This window comes from Dermacentor albipictus, chromosome 3, assembly GCF_038994185.2.
Source record: "Dermacentor albipictus isolate Rhodes 1998 colony chromosome 3, USDA_Dalb.pri_finalv2, whole genome shotgun sequence".
NCBI lineage: Eukaryota > Metazoa > Arthropoda > Arachnida > Ixodida > Ixodidae > Dermacentor > Dermacentor albipictus.
This window is the reverse complement of record NC_091823.1, coordinates 122,226,743-122,240,720: the sequence shown is the minus strand read 5'-3', so window position 1 is coordinate 122,240,720 and position 13,978 is coordinate 122,226,743. Positions and strand designations below refer to the sequence as shown.

The window sequence follows — 13,978 nt, the reverse complement described above, 5'->3', positions numbered from 1 at the left end:
AAAAGTTGGACCTCCTGCTGACATCCCTTCACAGTCACAGCAGCGCTTCTCAGCAGCAACTTCTGCGCATTCGAAATGCCACACAATATAGTCAGTGGTAGATCCCTGTTACGTGCCCTCGCCAACTTCCTCGTGACATGTTCGATAGCAGGAATGATGTCCAGTTTTTCTTCTATGCTGAGCACCTGGTGTTTTTTATCCGAGCTTCGGCATGACGGAAGTCCTAACTTGCACTATGCTCTCTGGCACGGCGCCGAAATGATGTTGATGTGGCTTCATGCACAAACGCACAGGGTGCTTGGAGGCCATTGTTCTGATTTCTGAGGCTTGTTGTTCTGCCGGGCCACCCGATGAGGATGACACACCGCCATGATTGCATTACAAAAAATGGAAACACTACGTGTTAATCGGTACATACAACAATGAGCTGCTACGGTTTATCCGGATACAAAACACATTATGCTCGATGGCCGCTGAGTCGAGGATTTGACTTCATTACTTTTAAAATGAAACTACTGTTTAAGCGGGTACAGTTTAACGAGGTTTTACTGTACTTAGCTTTTTCTTGTCGACAGGAGGTGGCATCAAGTCTCGGAGACATCTTGCAAATGCATTTCATAATTTGGGCTCAAAGCTGTCTCCACAGCAAAGCAGGCTGTCTGCACTGCTGGCTATAATTGCAACACATCCCGAGTTATCTCTTGGTTTAACGTGACCATTGCCAAGTTTGTAAGAAGGTGTTTTACCAGTCTTAAGTTGATACAGTGTTTGCCACCTTTACTGTCCCTTTAACACGTTGACTGCGGCAGCGTTTCCTTGTAGGCCCCCGATTCCTTGTATCGCAGTCCACCTATCATATCCCACATGGGCATTGGGAGTCACATGCAAGTCAAGTGTGTCCTTGTGCTATTCGCGAGCTCCAGTGATGACTAAACTGTGCTTGTAATCAGAAGCGACAAGAATTCTTTCACAGCCTCGCAGTCGGGGGAGTAACAAACCTGACCCACATGTGACCTCGTACCTCGGTGAACGTGTTAACTTCACGCGCAGGCTGGTGACTACCCTACAGTCGGACCTTCCTGTGGTGTCCTTGGCTCTGCAGGAGCCCGAGAACGATCCTCGATGCTGCTGCTACCTGTGGGTGGCCCAAGGATTCACCCCCGAGGCCTCCACAAGCACACCGTGAGTCTCACTGCTGCCTCACTCGTTCGAGTTTTCCTGCCGGCAGGGTCCTATTGGTACAGTTGAACCGTGCGATAGTAAAAGCCTGAGAACGAAATTCTTGCCAATATGCAATAGTTTCAAATCCCCGGTGAACGCCCATGGGATTCAATGCATTTTGTACCTCTCAACAATGAAATGTCTCAAAACTGCAATCCCACATTTACGAAATTTGTTGGAGCATTAATCTCCTTGTTATCTTGCCATGTAATGCTAACGGAATTCAAAAGGCAATTAAATGCATTTTCTGCCCAGTTAAATTGCATAAAATACCACCACGGCATGCTTGCCTCATGTAGTGGCATAGCACTTGCCTATCATCGAGGCGACAGGAGCTCCCACTTCTCCGCGATGAATCAAGAATTCGATGCGGGTGACGTCATCACCCGCCCTGCCTGGTTCCTGCCAACGAGAAGTCGCTAAACTGGTTCCTGCCGACGAGGAGTCGTCAAAGGGATTTAAGGGAGAACCAGCCCATGTTTTGTTGATGGCTTGTTGTACAGTCGCTGGGTGATAATTCGGACTTGACAGGGACCACTGAATCATCTGAATAATCGGCAGTCCGAAATACCAGATTCAGCCAAAAAGAAACTACTACTTCATTCTGCAAGTGGCCAAAAAAAGTGTGCCGTATTCTCGGATCATCATTATCAGAGACACTATCTTCAATGTTGCCTGACTATAGCTCAAGGCGGATTGGCGTCAAGGAGCAAAAGCAATCTTGGTGCAGTGCCAAGCAAGCTATTTTATCACTGTGTTTGAATGCTGTTGCCCAATTGATGTGTTCAGTGGTGGTAAGTATGTGAAATGTTGTATCGTGTGATAATTAAGGTATCTTTTGAAGGTGATCGTTCATGAACACTGCCCAAGTTATTCAATGCGTGTTGCTGCATGCACGTATGCTTGCTCTTGGCCTAGACATTCCGTAGCCGTGATTTTCTAGCAATGCATGTTACATCATTCCTTTTCTTGCTTTTTGGGTTTCATCACTCATCAGCAATGCTTTGCACATGTATCAGTGGGATCAGCCAGCCATGAACAGCAAATAAGAGTGGCATAGAATTGAGTGGAAGGCATTGTAACAAAATTGCAGCCAGTATTCCAACCGTTGTCATGCTGTCGCTACATATAGTAGATCAAAGCACATGTAGTCGGTGCTTGTCCGAATTCTTAATGGTGACTACCAGATTGACTAGGCTTCGCTGTTTGTTTTGCAGAGTGCCGGCGACATGGCCGACGACCATGCTGGTAATGTCCGAAAAGGAAAATATTGCTATTCCTGCTTTACTCGCTGACCATATAAACGCAGTTGTGCAGGCAGAGTCCAAATTATCACACGACGCGCTGTAGGGGGTCCGACATTTTGGTTGTCCTCATACATTAGGTCCGTGGGGCTAGTGGCGGCAACGCGGGGATGTCCAAATAATCAAGCAAGTTGGAATTATCAGCATCCTTGCAATCGGTCGTTGACTGCAATTGGTATGGCTGCATCGCCATTGACCTGTACTGACGGCTTGCGCTGCTGTTTGCGTTTGCCTACCATGTGAGCGTAGTGTGTGCATATTCTGCAGCTTGGTGTGCATTCAAATTGTCCAGTGATGCACAAAGAAAACAAAGTTCAACATCGCACAGACGTGGACTTGTTTACTGTGCTTGAGATGGTGGCCATTGCATGGCTGCCATACTGTGTCGTGACTGAGAACTGGAGCAGTATTGTCACTGAAAGTGATCATCCGAGAGTACAGCTCCTGATTCAAGTGCTCTGGTTTTGGTTCCACCCAGCAAATATCGCATGAAGGCTTAGCGACACTGGACGTAGATTTGCTGGAAGACACCCGTGTTTTCGGTTGATCATTTTTGGGGTTACAATTGACTTCGCGAGGGTGGCTCGCTACCAGAAATGTCACCGTCCATGGGTGAGTGTTCCATGCACAAGTGCAGCTGTGTTCCTGGCACCAAGACAGCATGCGCCACACTGTAGGAACGCTTTTTCTTGTAGATGCCGACTTGCGCAAAAGCTTACTAAAGTGATCTTATTCCCAAATGTGACTGAGCATACCGCTCCATGCCAGTGCCACCATTACTGACTGATGCATCTGGTGCACTTTGTGCTTCTGGCAATGCGGTTCTGGATAGCCTCAAGCTAGGCTCGTCAAAGCAGTCTCAGAGAGTACATATTGACAGTAACCGTTTGTATTTCAGCACATCTCCTTTCTGTGCTCTTATTTTGCAACAATTCTTTAGAAAGGTAATTTTTTCACTTTCCAAGTCGATTTTGTTTAGTGGGATTCAACTAAACTCTTAGGTTATCCTTTTAGGAGATAGTCGCCAACCGATTTTTTCGGACATGCCCTATAATTAATTGCGTGTGGAGCGTATAAGGACAGCTAAAATTTCAGATGCTGACACCCTTTGCTGTCCAATGTTTGGGGAATTTTTCGCTGCCAACACTGGTCTCAAAAAAAAGCATTAATTGAATTCATCATTGCCACTACTTTGATTATCTTGCAACCTCAAAGCAGCGCTCTGCAGCGAATGTTTACAAGTTTATACAGCCAGCAACACTTCTATCCTTATTTTGTATAGCTGTCTACTAATTTGTTATCGCAATCAATGCTTCGCCTTTCGGGTGAAATTGGGACTTTTGTAGACTGCCCTATTTTTCAGACATTTTCGTTGTTTTCAAGGAGTTCGAAAAATCGGACCTTGACTGTACTATCACTTTTGCCGGACTTGCATGGCTCAGGATATGTTGGCTAATAAAGCCAACACTAATTGTGACGCTGTACCAAGCTCATTATGTTCGCACAATGCCAAGAACAGTGATGGCCGTATGCTTCAGGGCACCCTGTGCCAAGTCATGGGAAAGGGATTGTATCTCGGAAGGTTATCCTAGAATACCACTCATAGTTCCATGTAAGGGCAGCTGTTTCTAAATACAGTGTAGATCACTTGCAACACTGCAAAAGCCCATATGTAATGTGAACCAAATTATAGTACGATGGGTAAATTTAGCATTTCATATTGACCACAAATAAAGACGAGGACAGCAGAAAAAAACACAAATGACACGGCTGGTAACTTTCAACTGGTTTATTCACAGCAACTCGTGGCAATATGTAGTCAAATAAAGAAGATTCTGCTGTCCTCGTCTTTATTTACGGTCAATATGATATGCAGTAAACACCAACTAGGCTGACTGAAGTTCTTCTGAAGGTAAATTTAGGTCTGCAAGAAGACTCTCCATGTATACCATGTCTCCCACGTAACTTGTGCCAATATTTAAATATATGCAAGCGCCACGTAGCTGGACAGAACCAAGGCAGTGTTGTTTGCCGTCGTCCGGAACAAGCTAGGCAATTTTTTGTAGTTCGATTTGGGGTTCTTTTATCTGTGCATTAGAGTACAGTGTCGATCACACTTGTCTAGAGTGGCCCGAAGGCTGCTCCGCACTGCGCCTGCAACGCCTAGCGACAAGCGCCGGGTTCGAGATGTGTTGGCCGATAGCGCCAGGCGCGTGGACGCTGCGGCATTCGCGGGCCAAGATACAGGCCTGCGTGACTTGCGGGTCGCGAGCACCGGCTTTTTATCACTGGACGAGCACTGCCAGCTGAGCTGCGAGCGTGACACGGCTAGAATGCTGCGGCCTGTATCTTGGCTGCCCGCGAATGCCGCAGCGTCCACGCGCGTGGCGCTATCGGCCAACACATCTCGAACCCAGGGCTTGTCGCTAGGCGTCGCAGGCGCAGTGCGGAGCAGCCTTCGGGCCACTCTAGACAAGTGTGATCGACACTGTACTCCAAGTGGTCAAAATTAATCTAGAGCAACCCCCACTACAGCATGCATCATAACCAGACAGTTGTTTTGGCGTGCAAGACCCCAGAATTCTTTTTTTTTTATGCTTGTCTACTTGTAGGAGGATGTGAAGTCGCGCGCATTCATTTGGCTTTGTGTCTGCAGGTGGCGTCTGCTTTGTGTCTGCAGTGGGGTCTTGCTTTTCTCTTCTTCCCAACAGGTTGACCTGTTTCTCGGTTGCGACGATGCATGCCCTCAGCTTCCAGAAGAAAGAGCCAAGTGAAGATGGGCAGCACTTGTATAAGGTTGGCCACCTCTTGTCTGTTCTTCATGCACAGAGCAGTTGCGCTAAGGCCCTTGACTTGGTGCGGTGGCACAGCGGCCATAGTGATATGAGCTTGAGATTGTGGGTTTGATTCCTGTCCTGCTCCTGGCAGCGATGTTGTGATGGGAATGCAATGCAGAAACACTCATGTACCGTGCACATTGAAGAATTGCAGGGTGTCAGAATTGAGAGCTGTTCACTACAGCCTCCTCGATAATGCACTATGAAATTTCTAGATAAGCTGTTCGGATTTCCCTGGTTGTTTTTTTCCATATATTGTGGAAGAGCTGTTCTGCCGCTTGTGCTGTATCAGATTTATCAAGCCATTTGCTATCTCAGTGTGAAGGTTGATGACTCAGTAATTGCTGACATCAACAACAACAACAAAAAATTACCGACGATTACGTTACTTCCTAATGCGAAATTTGAGCGCAGCAAATAAGCTGTTTCACCTTTTCGATAGATTGAGGCAAAGAAATCGAGCAACACATGTATGCGCTATCACAGAATTTTTTTTTTATTTTTCACACGTATTCCTTTAACAAAGACTCCACTAACAGTTCTTGACAGTCATGAAGGAAGCTTTGTGGTCGGAGAAATAGACTGATATATGTTCGACTTGGTACACCAATGCTTGATTCTCAAAGACGAGATCTATACAAGTGCCTCGCGAGGTTGTCACAGCCGTGGGACGCGTTACGAGCGAGAGGAACGGGATGTTCTCCCGCATAAGTGTTAGGAAATTGCTGTTTGTCTTTAAGTCAACATTAAAGTCCCCCACTACTAACATCGGTGTGGATCGATGGACGGTTAATGCGAGTTGCAGGAAGTGCACGACGTCTTTCGTGAGTGCGGTAGCGAACTCACGAAAGCGGTATCAGTCGGTCGCTGCTAGCGCTGGGGGGATGAAAGGGGGGCGGAGCTGGTTACGAGGCCGACGATAACGCCGACGACGACGCGAAACCCAGGAACGGACGCCAAAGAGCCATTTGTGTAGCCAGCCCTCCTCCACAGTCTCCTCCTCCCTTCCATCATCCTCCCTCGCCCGGAGAGCCGACAGCGCGCATGCGCGGCGGCGGAGCAGATTCGTCGGCGAGCTGGTTACGAGGCCGACGACGACTCGAAACTCAGGAACGGACGCCAAAGAGCCATTTGTGTAGCCAGCCCTCCTCCCTTCCATCATCCTCCCTCGCCCGGAGAGCCGACAGCGCGCATGCGCGGCGGCGGAGCAGCAGATTCGTCGGCGAGCTGGTTACGAGGCCGACGACAACAACGCCGCCGACGACGACGACGCGAAACCCAGGAACGGACGCCAAAGAGCTGCGCTCTAAAAAAGGAGTGACATTGCTACATCGAAAGTATTGACCAAGTGCAACCATTCTAGTGTCATATGAAAGAGCAGTGCTTTAGCTTTTGTTCCTGTCAAAATGAGCACTCGTGGATTATTTGTTAGCGAAACACGTGAAAATCATAACGCATGCTCCTTTGGCACTACGCGGTCACACATGAATTCTGTTGTTTCTGATTGACTGCCATCATGTTCTTGTGGTGCTCAGATTCTGCGTGGTCGTTGCTCTCTTTTAGAAGTTGAGTATGGCCAAGCCGCATCGGAACTCTTGCAGCGTGTATAAATTCGGCAAGTAGCTAAAACGAAGCAGTAGAATCCAAAGCAAATGCGCGAGGTTACTGACAATAAAAGACGTTGTGTGACGGTGCAGCACTGGAACACAATTTAACGATTGAGGCAGCAGCATGCTGTGACATTCGATGCAAATCCTGAGCAGTTCCAATTGCATTTGCGTGGGAAATGCAGAAATAAAAATTGGTGCCTGCAGAAAAAAAAAAGAAAGCTTAAGAAACCAGTTACTACATGTCTCTCTACCCTGATTCTGTAGGTACAGTCGAAACTACTTATGATGATACCGGTACTAACAATATCTTGGTTGTAATAATGAGAAGCAGCTTCACCGTCAACTTTTTTGTTTTCTATGGTGAAATAACCCACCTACTACAGTGTCCCCATGCCGCATTATCGGCTATAACAATGATGTCTGGCTGCTAGGTGTCTGTGCCGAGAGGTAATGGAAAATTGTTGAAAAGAAAAAAAAAGGTATTCAAGCTGCTGCATCCTCGCAGGCTACCCAATTGGCTGCTGTGCACTCGTACAATAAAACCCATTTTCCAGCCTGCTCTGTTCTTACCGGTCTTGCGCACCTCTCTGCTATCGCCCTTCCACCCCTCCGAACATCAATTGGCTGCACCCAAAGCTCTGTGCTGCGCCATCCTTCGAAACACGAATAAACCGTGCCAACTGCGCTGACAGCAGTGCTACCACATTGTTTGCTGGCCCCTTGTTCTGTGCAGTTCTGCCAACGGAGTAAGTCGCTTGGGCTAGTCTTTGTTGGTTGCATCGAAGTCTTTCCTGGCCACGTGCTTTCTCCGCCTCGTTTGACTTGGTGCCGAATCGGAAGATGGCTGATCCGCCCACTGATTATCGGCAATGCACATGACGTTACCGGTGAAAAGAAAGCGCACTGCTACAGATTTGGAAACGAAGTGCTGTATCGTGAAGGACTACAAAGACAGTAAAAAAGTGTGCTACTTGGTGAAGAAGTATGGACTATCGTGAAGTAGTACAGACTAGCGCAACTGGCAGTGTCGACAATCATCCGCTCGGCAGAGAAGTTTGATAAAGAAAACTGCTCGGTAGACAACAGGTGCATACACGTTTGACAAGGTGCTTACAAGGAGGTGGAGGAAGCCGTCTACGAGTAGTTTCTCTGTGCCCATGCCATGAACTAGCCCATCTCCGAGCCAATTCTGGCCACAAAGGCGAAGCAGTTTGCTTTACTCATCAACAATGTGGACTTTCAGCCAAATGGCAGCTGGGTACAGCACTTCAAAGAGGGCCCTGCATTGTTTACAAAGCCATCACCGGTTAGGGAGCTTTGCTTGACATGGAGGCGAAGCAGAAGGGAGTGGAGAAAACGCCGCCCCACAACCTCTACAGCTACGTTGACACCGACGTATATAATGGCGACGAAGCGGTACTGTTCTTCCAGATGTTGCCGTCCAAGACGGATGCACTCTAAGGAAACACATGTAAGGGCAGCGAAAACAAGCTGCAGCAGTAAGCATCAGCGACAAGTGCTTCGCATTTGTCATTTGGAAATCAAAAAATCCCCACTGCTTCTGTGGTGATGCTAGATTACTGGTACGCTGCCATCACAACCGCAAATCATGGATGATGCCAGAACTTCTTTGTGAATGGCTCCCGGAGTTTGTTCAACGTATTGAGCAATCTAACAGGAAGGTGGCGTAGTGTCTACCACTCCATGCCTAAGCTCTCAAGTGGACGTTTTTTGCCTGCCGCCAAACACGATGGTAGGCTTGCAGCCCATGGAGGCCGGCGTGATCACCAATTTTAAGGTCATGTATTGTCGCCATGTCCCAAAGAAATTAATCTTGTTGATGGACGTGCGACATGGACATGCAGGGAACAACCAGACTTGAAGATCAGTCTATTGATAGCCATGCAGTTTATCTTTGGTGCAGGGTCTGAAGTAAGTGGTTTTATGGCTCAAAACTGTTTTAGGAAAGCATGCTTTGTCGGACCCAGCACTGGTTTGTACAAAGCTTGCAAAGCTTCCACCGATGAAGTGATGCCTGAACTTTGGTCCGCAGTCGACGAGGATGCTTGAGGACTTGAAGAGTGTCGAGATGCGGACAACACATTGGAAACATCAGAACTTCTAACTGATGAGGCGATCTTCACAAATGTGCTTGCATCGGATAGCGACGATGACATTGACATCAACGAATGCAGCGGTAACGTGATAGGGCAAGCTGCCTCAGCATTGTCCTCGCAGGAGGTCCTGCAGGTGATTCAGTCCTTCCAGGGCTTTATTTTCGCAAGGGGCCTTCTGCTGCACTATGTGGAAAACCTGGACGCCTCGGGGAAGCATGTCGGCTAGCTTCACGTAAAGTAATCAAGACTGGTGGACATCGGGTTTTCTCGTGCAAGCCAGTGAGAAGTACATGGCGAGATGCTTGTGGCAATCTCACCCCAGCATTTCTTTTAGATTTCTCAAGCTGAGAGGCTGCCGCGGCAGCCTTCTCACATTTTCAAAAGGCCCCTTTTCGGGCCACCAAAGCAATGCCTCGGCAGAGCTCGCATGTCACTTGCCATCCATGACTCCTCTTTGCAGTTGTTAATGCAGTGCCATTCTTGAATGCCGACAGCTGTCGGCATTAGCAAGAACGCAAGCAGGCGCAATGTCACCTCTTTAGCGGTATACGAACCTGCACCTTTTTGCGATAGCCGAACGTCGGCTATTGACCGTTTCCTTGCCTTTCCCTTTTGTGTTGATGGCTTCAGATTGCACAGCCAGTGAAGCAAACGGAGTGGTTGGTGGCGGCGTTTCGAGTCGTGTGCGTGCAAGTCCTAAAGGCCATGCTTTGCTTGTAATAGTTTTGTTGATCCGTGCGGTGGCGCTTCGAAAATTTTTGTTCTCTCAAAAAACTTGTATTTTGTTATTATTCCTGCAAGTATTAAGCAGCAGTATAAAGAACAAAACATTGACGCATGAAGTATTAAGGAGAAAAAGATTGAACTTTGTTGAGATTTGAACGCCGGTCTTTTGCATGGGAGGCAGACGTGCTACCTCCCCACCACGCTGCGTGTGTGCTACTGATCGCATTGCCCCCAACTGCGTTACATTCTTTCGGCTTCACTTTTGGAAGCTTGTTTCGGGCAGTCTCCAATTCTACGTCACTCTAGCCCGGTTATCCGTTGACGCAGTGCCGCCATCTTGGTATCATCGTAAAGAGGAGAGATCTGAGCTAGAGATAGCCGGATTCTCCACCAAAAAATAAGCCAGCAAATGCAAGCGAAAAAAAGAAAAACGTGGCATTGCGATGGGGCACAGGGTGCGCTCCTATTGGCCGTTGTAGATTTCAATTGCTGACGAACCTCTCTCGCACGCATTTGCGCGGCAGCGAGCTGTGTGTTCAGATCAACGTGATTGGCGATCGTGGCAGCTTACGCACATTTTCTGTGATGACCCCCGAAGGAATCAAGCTCCGAACGGCCCACGCGTATGGATGACCACAAAAGGCGGGGAAAAGAGGGAGAAAACTACTTGTAGAAGCGGATACCGCCAAGCTTGTTGACGAGGCACGACCAGCGCACGTGGGTTGGGCATTGGACATTCCATTGGTCATTGGTTATTAATTGGACATTGGTTTATTCGGATATTTCTTTAGGTCCCGTGAAATGCGAATTAACGAGGTTTTGCTGTATATACATTGTTGGATCAAGCATGTTCTGTGACAGGAAAAAATGTATTTACGAGAGTCTAGACTATCTAAAACTGCTGGCTTTCTTACGTGTAAAAAAGGGTTAATAAGAGGAGATTGTATTGTATATCTTGATTTCTATGTACCTAACTTACTGATAGCTTGCTACATTCTTGTTATGGAATGCTAGGAGACTCCCTAGCATGTGCAGTAGTGTATTTCCTTGCCCAAAATTTGTAAGCTATAAATATTGTGAAATTTTCTGATTTTCAGTATTCGATTCAAAATGTACTATTCAGTAGTCACACATCTCTACATTCCTTGCATTATGCGATGCATAGGCAGCTATGTAAATGTGGGGAAGTAAAGTGGTAATGCTCTGTTTTGGCACTTTGTTGCTACTTTGCAAACTTCAATGGTGAAAGCATTGAATAAGTGAACTATGTCATGGATCTTGTTTTTCGAGTACCTTCCTTATCGCACATTTCATGCTTGGTGGACACAGCTGATGGCAGGCATCTGCGTGCAGGGCTGTGTTTCTGGTCGGCTAATGTTCCAGTACCAGTTGGGGCCTGACGTGGTGGCTGGCATGGAGGCTGCCGTGGCCCAGTCGGCGCAGGATGGAGAACTGCTGGGATCTCGCATCCTGTCATTCTGCACGGTGGGGTCGTCCAGCACTGCGGGCACGGCTGGTGACGTGGTCTTGTCACCTCGTGGCACCGTACGGCCAGGCTCAGGTGAGTGAACGAACTCCTACACTTTGAGCTGGTGAGCAGAAAGTGTTTTTAAAATAATGAAGTATTACACTCGAATCTCGGTAATTCAAACTTAAGGGGCCCAAAAATTTGTTCTAATTAAAAGAAGTTCGAATTAAACGGAGGACTTGTTAAAGTACTCATGCACCATAGCACAATGCATGATCGGTGCAGTTGATGAAATATTGTGGCGCGCAAGCACACAGCGAGTGAGGGCCATGAAACTGCCTGTGCCGGCTAACACTTTCTTCTCGATAACGACGGAAAACGAAACTTCAGGGAGCGGGCTAAGTGCCGGTGTGGAAGCGGGCACACGCGGAGACCATCGAAGGGGATGGAATCACGAGGGAGTTGAGAGGCAGGGCGAGGGGAGCACAGTTGTGAGGAGGGTGGGAGAGAGTGAGAAAAACATTTAATTAAAATTAAGAAGAACCGCAGGGTCCTTCGACAGGCCGTGGGCGTGGGTGGAGTCCTCAGTCCAGGATCCCAGGAGCCACGGCCGCCCTACGCGCTCTCCCGACCAGTTCAAGCTGGTGCCAGGAGTTGACTCTAGACAGCGAGACTTCCCGCTGTTGTGTGGTTCGTTGTGGGATTATAGGGTTCGCGCTCGTGAGTTGGCACGCCCAAGTGGTATGGTAGAACGTGGCTGGGGCATTGCAGTCTGAGAATTGTTGCAGGTATTATGTGGGGTACATGGCGTGATATCGTGTGCGGTACGAAAAGGTGTTTTTCTGTAGCTGCCTCCACGAAACTACTTCGGCGCGCTTGAAGGAGTTGTACGGAGGGATGGGAGGGAAGCAGACTTGCTTTCCCACCAACGTGGTGGATGGCGCTAATTATCTCTGCCATCTAATTCCCCTTACATCCACCTAAGACTGCCACAGCAGAGTTGCCGAGGCTGGACTGGGCCTCTGCCGCTGCGTCCCTCTGGGTGCTTGCATGCTTTTTCCTTCATATGCTGACAGATAGGCGTTTGCGTTCTTCGTTCTGCGTTCTTAACGCATTATGTTTTATGAAGATGACGAAGTCGTTGCCGCTGATCATAATCATGTTGGTGTGCTCCCTTCTGTTGCAGCATCACTGCATGCTGAGCAAAAGATAAGGAGAATGAGGTGCTGGGTGTCACCTTTGCGTCCTTGTATTCAGGGTTCATCTTGTGCCGAATCGGATGTGGCACACTTGTCTCGGACATCCTTTCCACTGGGACGTCTCGGTTTAGAGTCGTCATTGTAAAAAAGAGTCGCAGTTTCGCTTGAAAGGTGAAGCATCGATTGTGGTAGCAAATTAGTGGACAGCTATACGAAGCAAGGATAGTAGTAGTTTTATTGGCCGTATAAACTTATAAACAAAGGCATACTAACTAAATTAACAAGCCTGGTGTCACACCCGCACAAGTAAACGTGAACACATCACTTGATGGCCGTAGAAACTCGCTGTCAAAACGCTGGCTTGTGGAATCGCGGCAGCAGCAGTGAGCAAAGTGACATTCCTGCTGTCTATCGCTTCAACGAAAAGTGAGTGCCGAGAACATGCTGCACGCACAAAGCTACGAGCCGCCGACGCACGTAGACTCTGCCCCTAATGCAGATCGCACTCAAGATATGGCCATGTGACTGTGCGCAGCCACCACATGTGCAGTTGCAGCCAGAGTAGACCCCCCCCCCCCCCCCTCCCTGGTGCCTCGCAACATTGCATGCCTTGTGCACGACAGAAGACGGCACACTTCCTCCTCGCTCCGTCTCTTTCATGTAGGCGAGAATGAGTCACAGTCGTCAGCTCCCCTCGCGCGCTTTCACTCGTACATACCGCGTAGGCGCTCGGTGACGACGGTGTTATTATTGCCCTTGGACTTAATATGGAACCTCGCACATGGCGTTGATTCTGGGTCATACTCGAACATCCAGGATTCGTCTCTGGTTACGACAGAGCTCAGGAACTCTGGCTTATTTTGAATCAAATCCATCAATTCTTGACAGTGCAAAACTCGGAAGTTCTTTCTGATCTTCCATCAACACCTTTAGCACAAGCTTCGTGCAGACCTTGCGCATTTGCAGATACTCAGTCACTATCCCATGTACCGCAAATGTGGACATGTGTAGGGTGTTGGCAATTTGCTGGATGCTCAATCAACGATTGAAACACAAAACTTCACGCACATGATCCACGTTTTCATTGGTTATGGTTGTTATTGGGCGTCCAGTACAGGGTTCGTCGGCGACCTCCTCTCGGTCCTCCTTGAACGCCTTATGCCACCTCCCGGACTGTGACCTTGAAAAGTAGTTGTCCTTGAAGGCCTCATGAAGCATCTGGAATGTTTCGGTTGCATTCTTTCCAAGCTTCATGCTAAACTTGATAGCGTATCACTGTTCAAGCAGATGTTCCATCGCGCCGTGTTATCCGCTAACACTGATCGGAGTAAACTGGCGACCAGCTGCATTGGTAGGGCAGAACTTTCGCCACATTTCCTGACCGGTTTTACCACACTGCCGTGGATGGTCGCTTCGTTATAAAATCATGCACATCACTTTCGTAATGGACCCTGTATTACTTTCTCAAGATTTCGCATGTCTCAGCACCGGATGCA

At 48.2% G+C, this 13,978-nt stretch overlaps 1 protein-coding gene across 4 annotated transcripts in view; it reads left to right on the top strand.

Annotated features, from left to right (window-relative positions):
- LOC139057572 (protein ELYS-like) overlaps positions 1-13,978 on the top strand; it is a 137,897-nt gene that overhangs the window by 16,716 nt on the left and 107,203 nt on the right. For all 4 annotated transcript variants that reach the window (XM_070536015.1, XM_070536013.1, XM_070536014.1 and 1 more), the window contains exons 7-9: positions 1,051-1,182; positions 5,237-5,321; positions 11,169-11,376. In XM_070536015.1, coding sequence (XP_070392116.1) covers positions 1,051-1,182; positions 5,237-5,321; positions 11,169-11,376 — 425 coding nt within the window. The remainder of the gene's footprint in view (positions 1-1,050; positions 1,183-5,236; positions 5,322-11,168; positions 11,377-13,978) is intronic.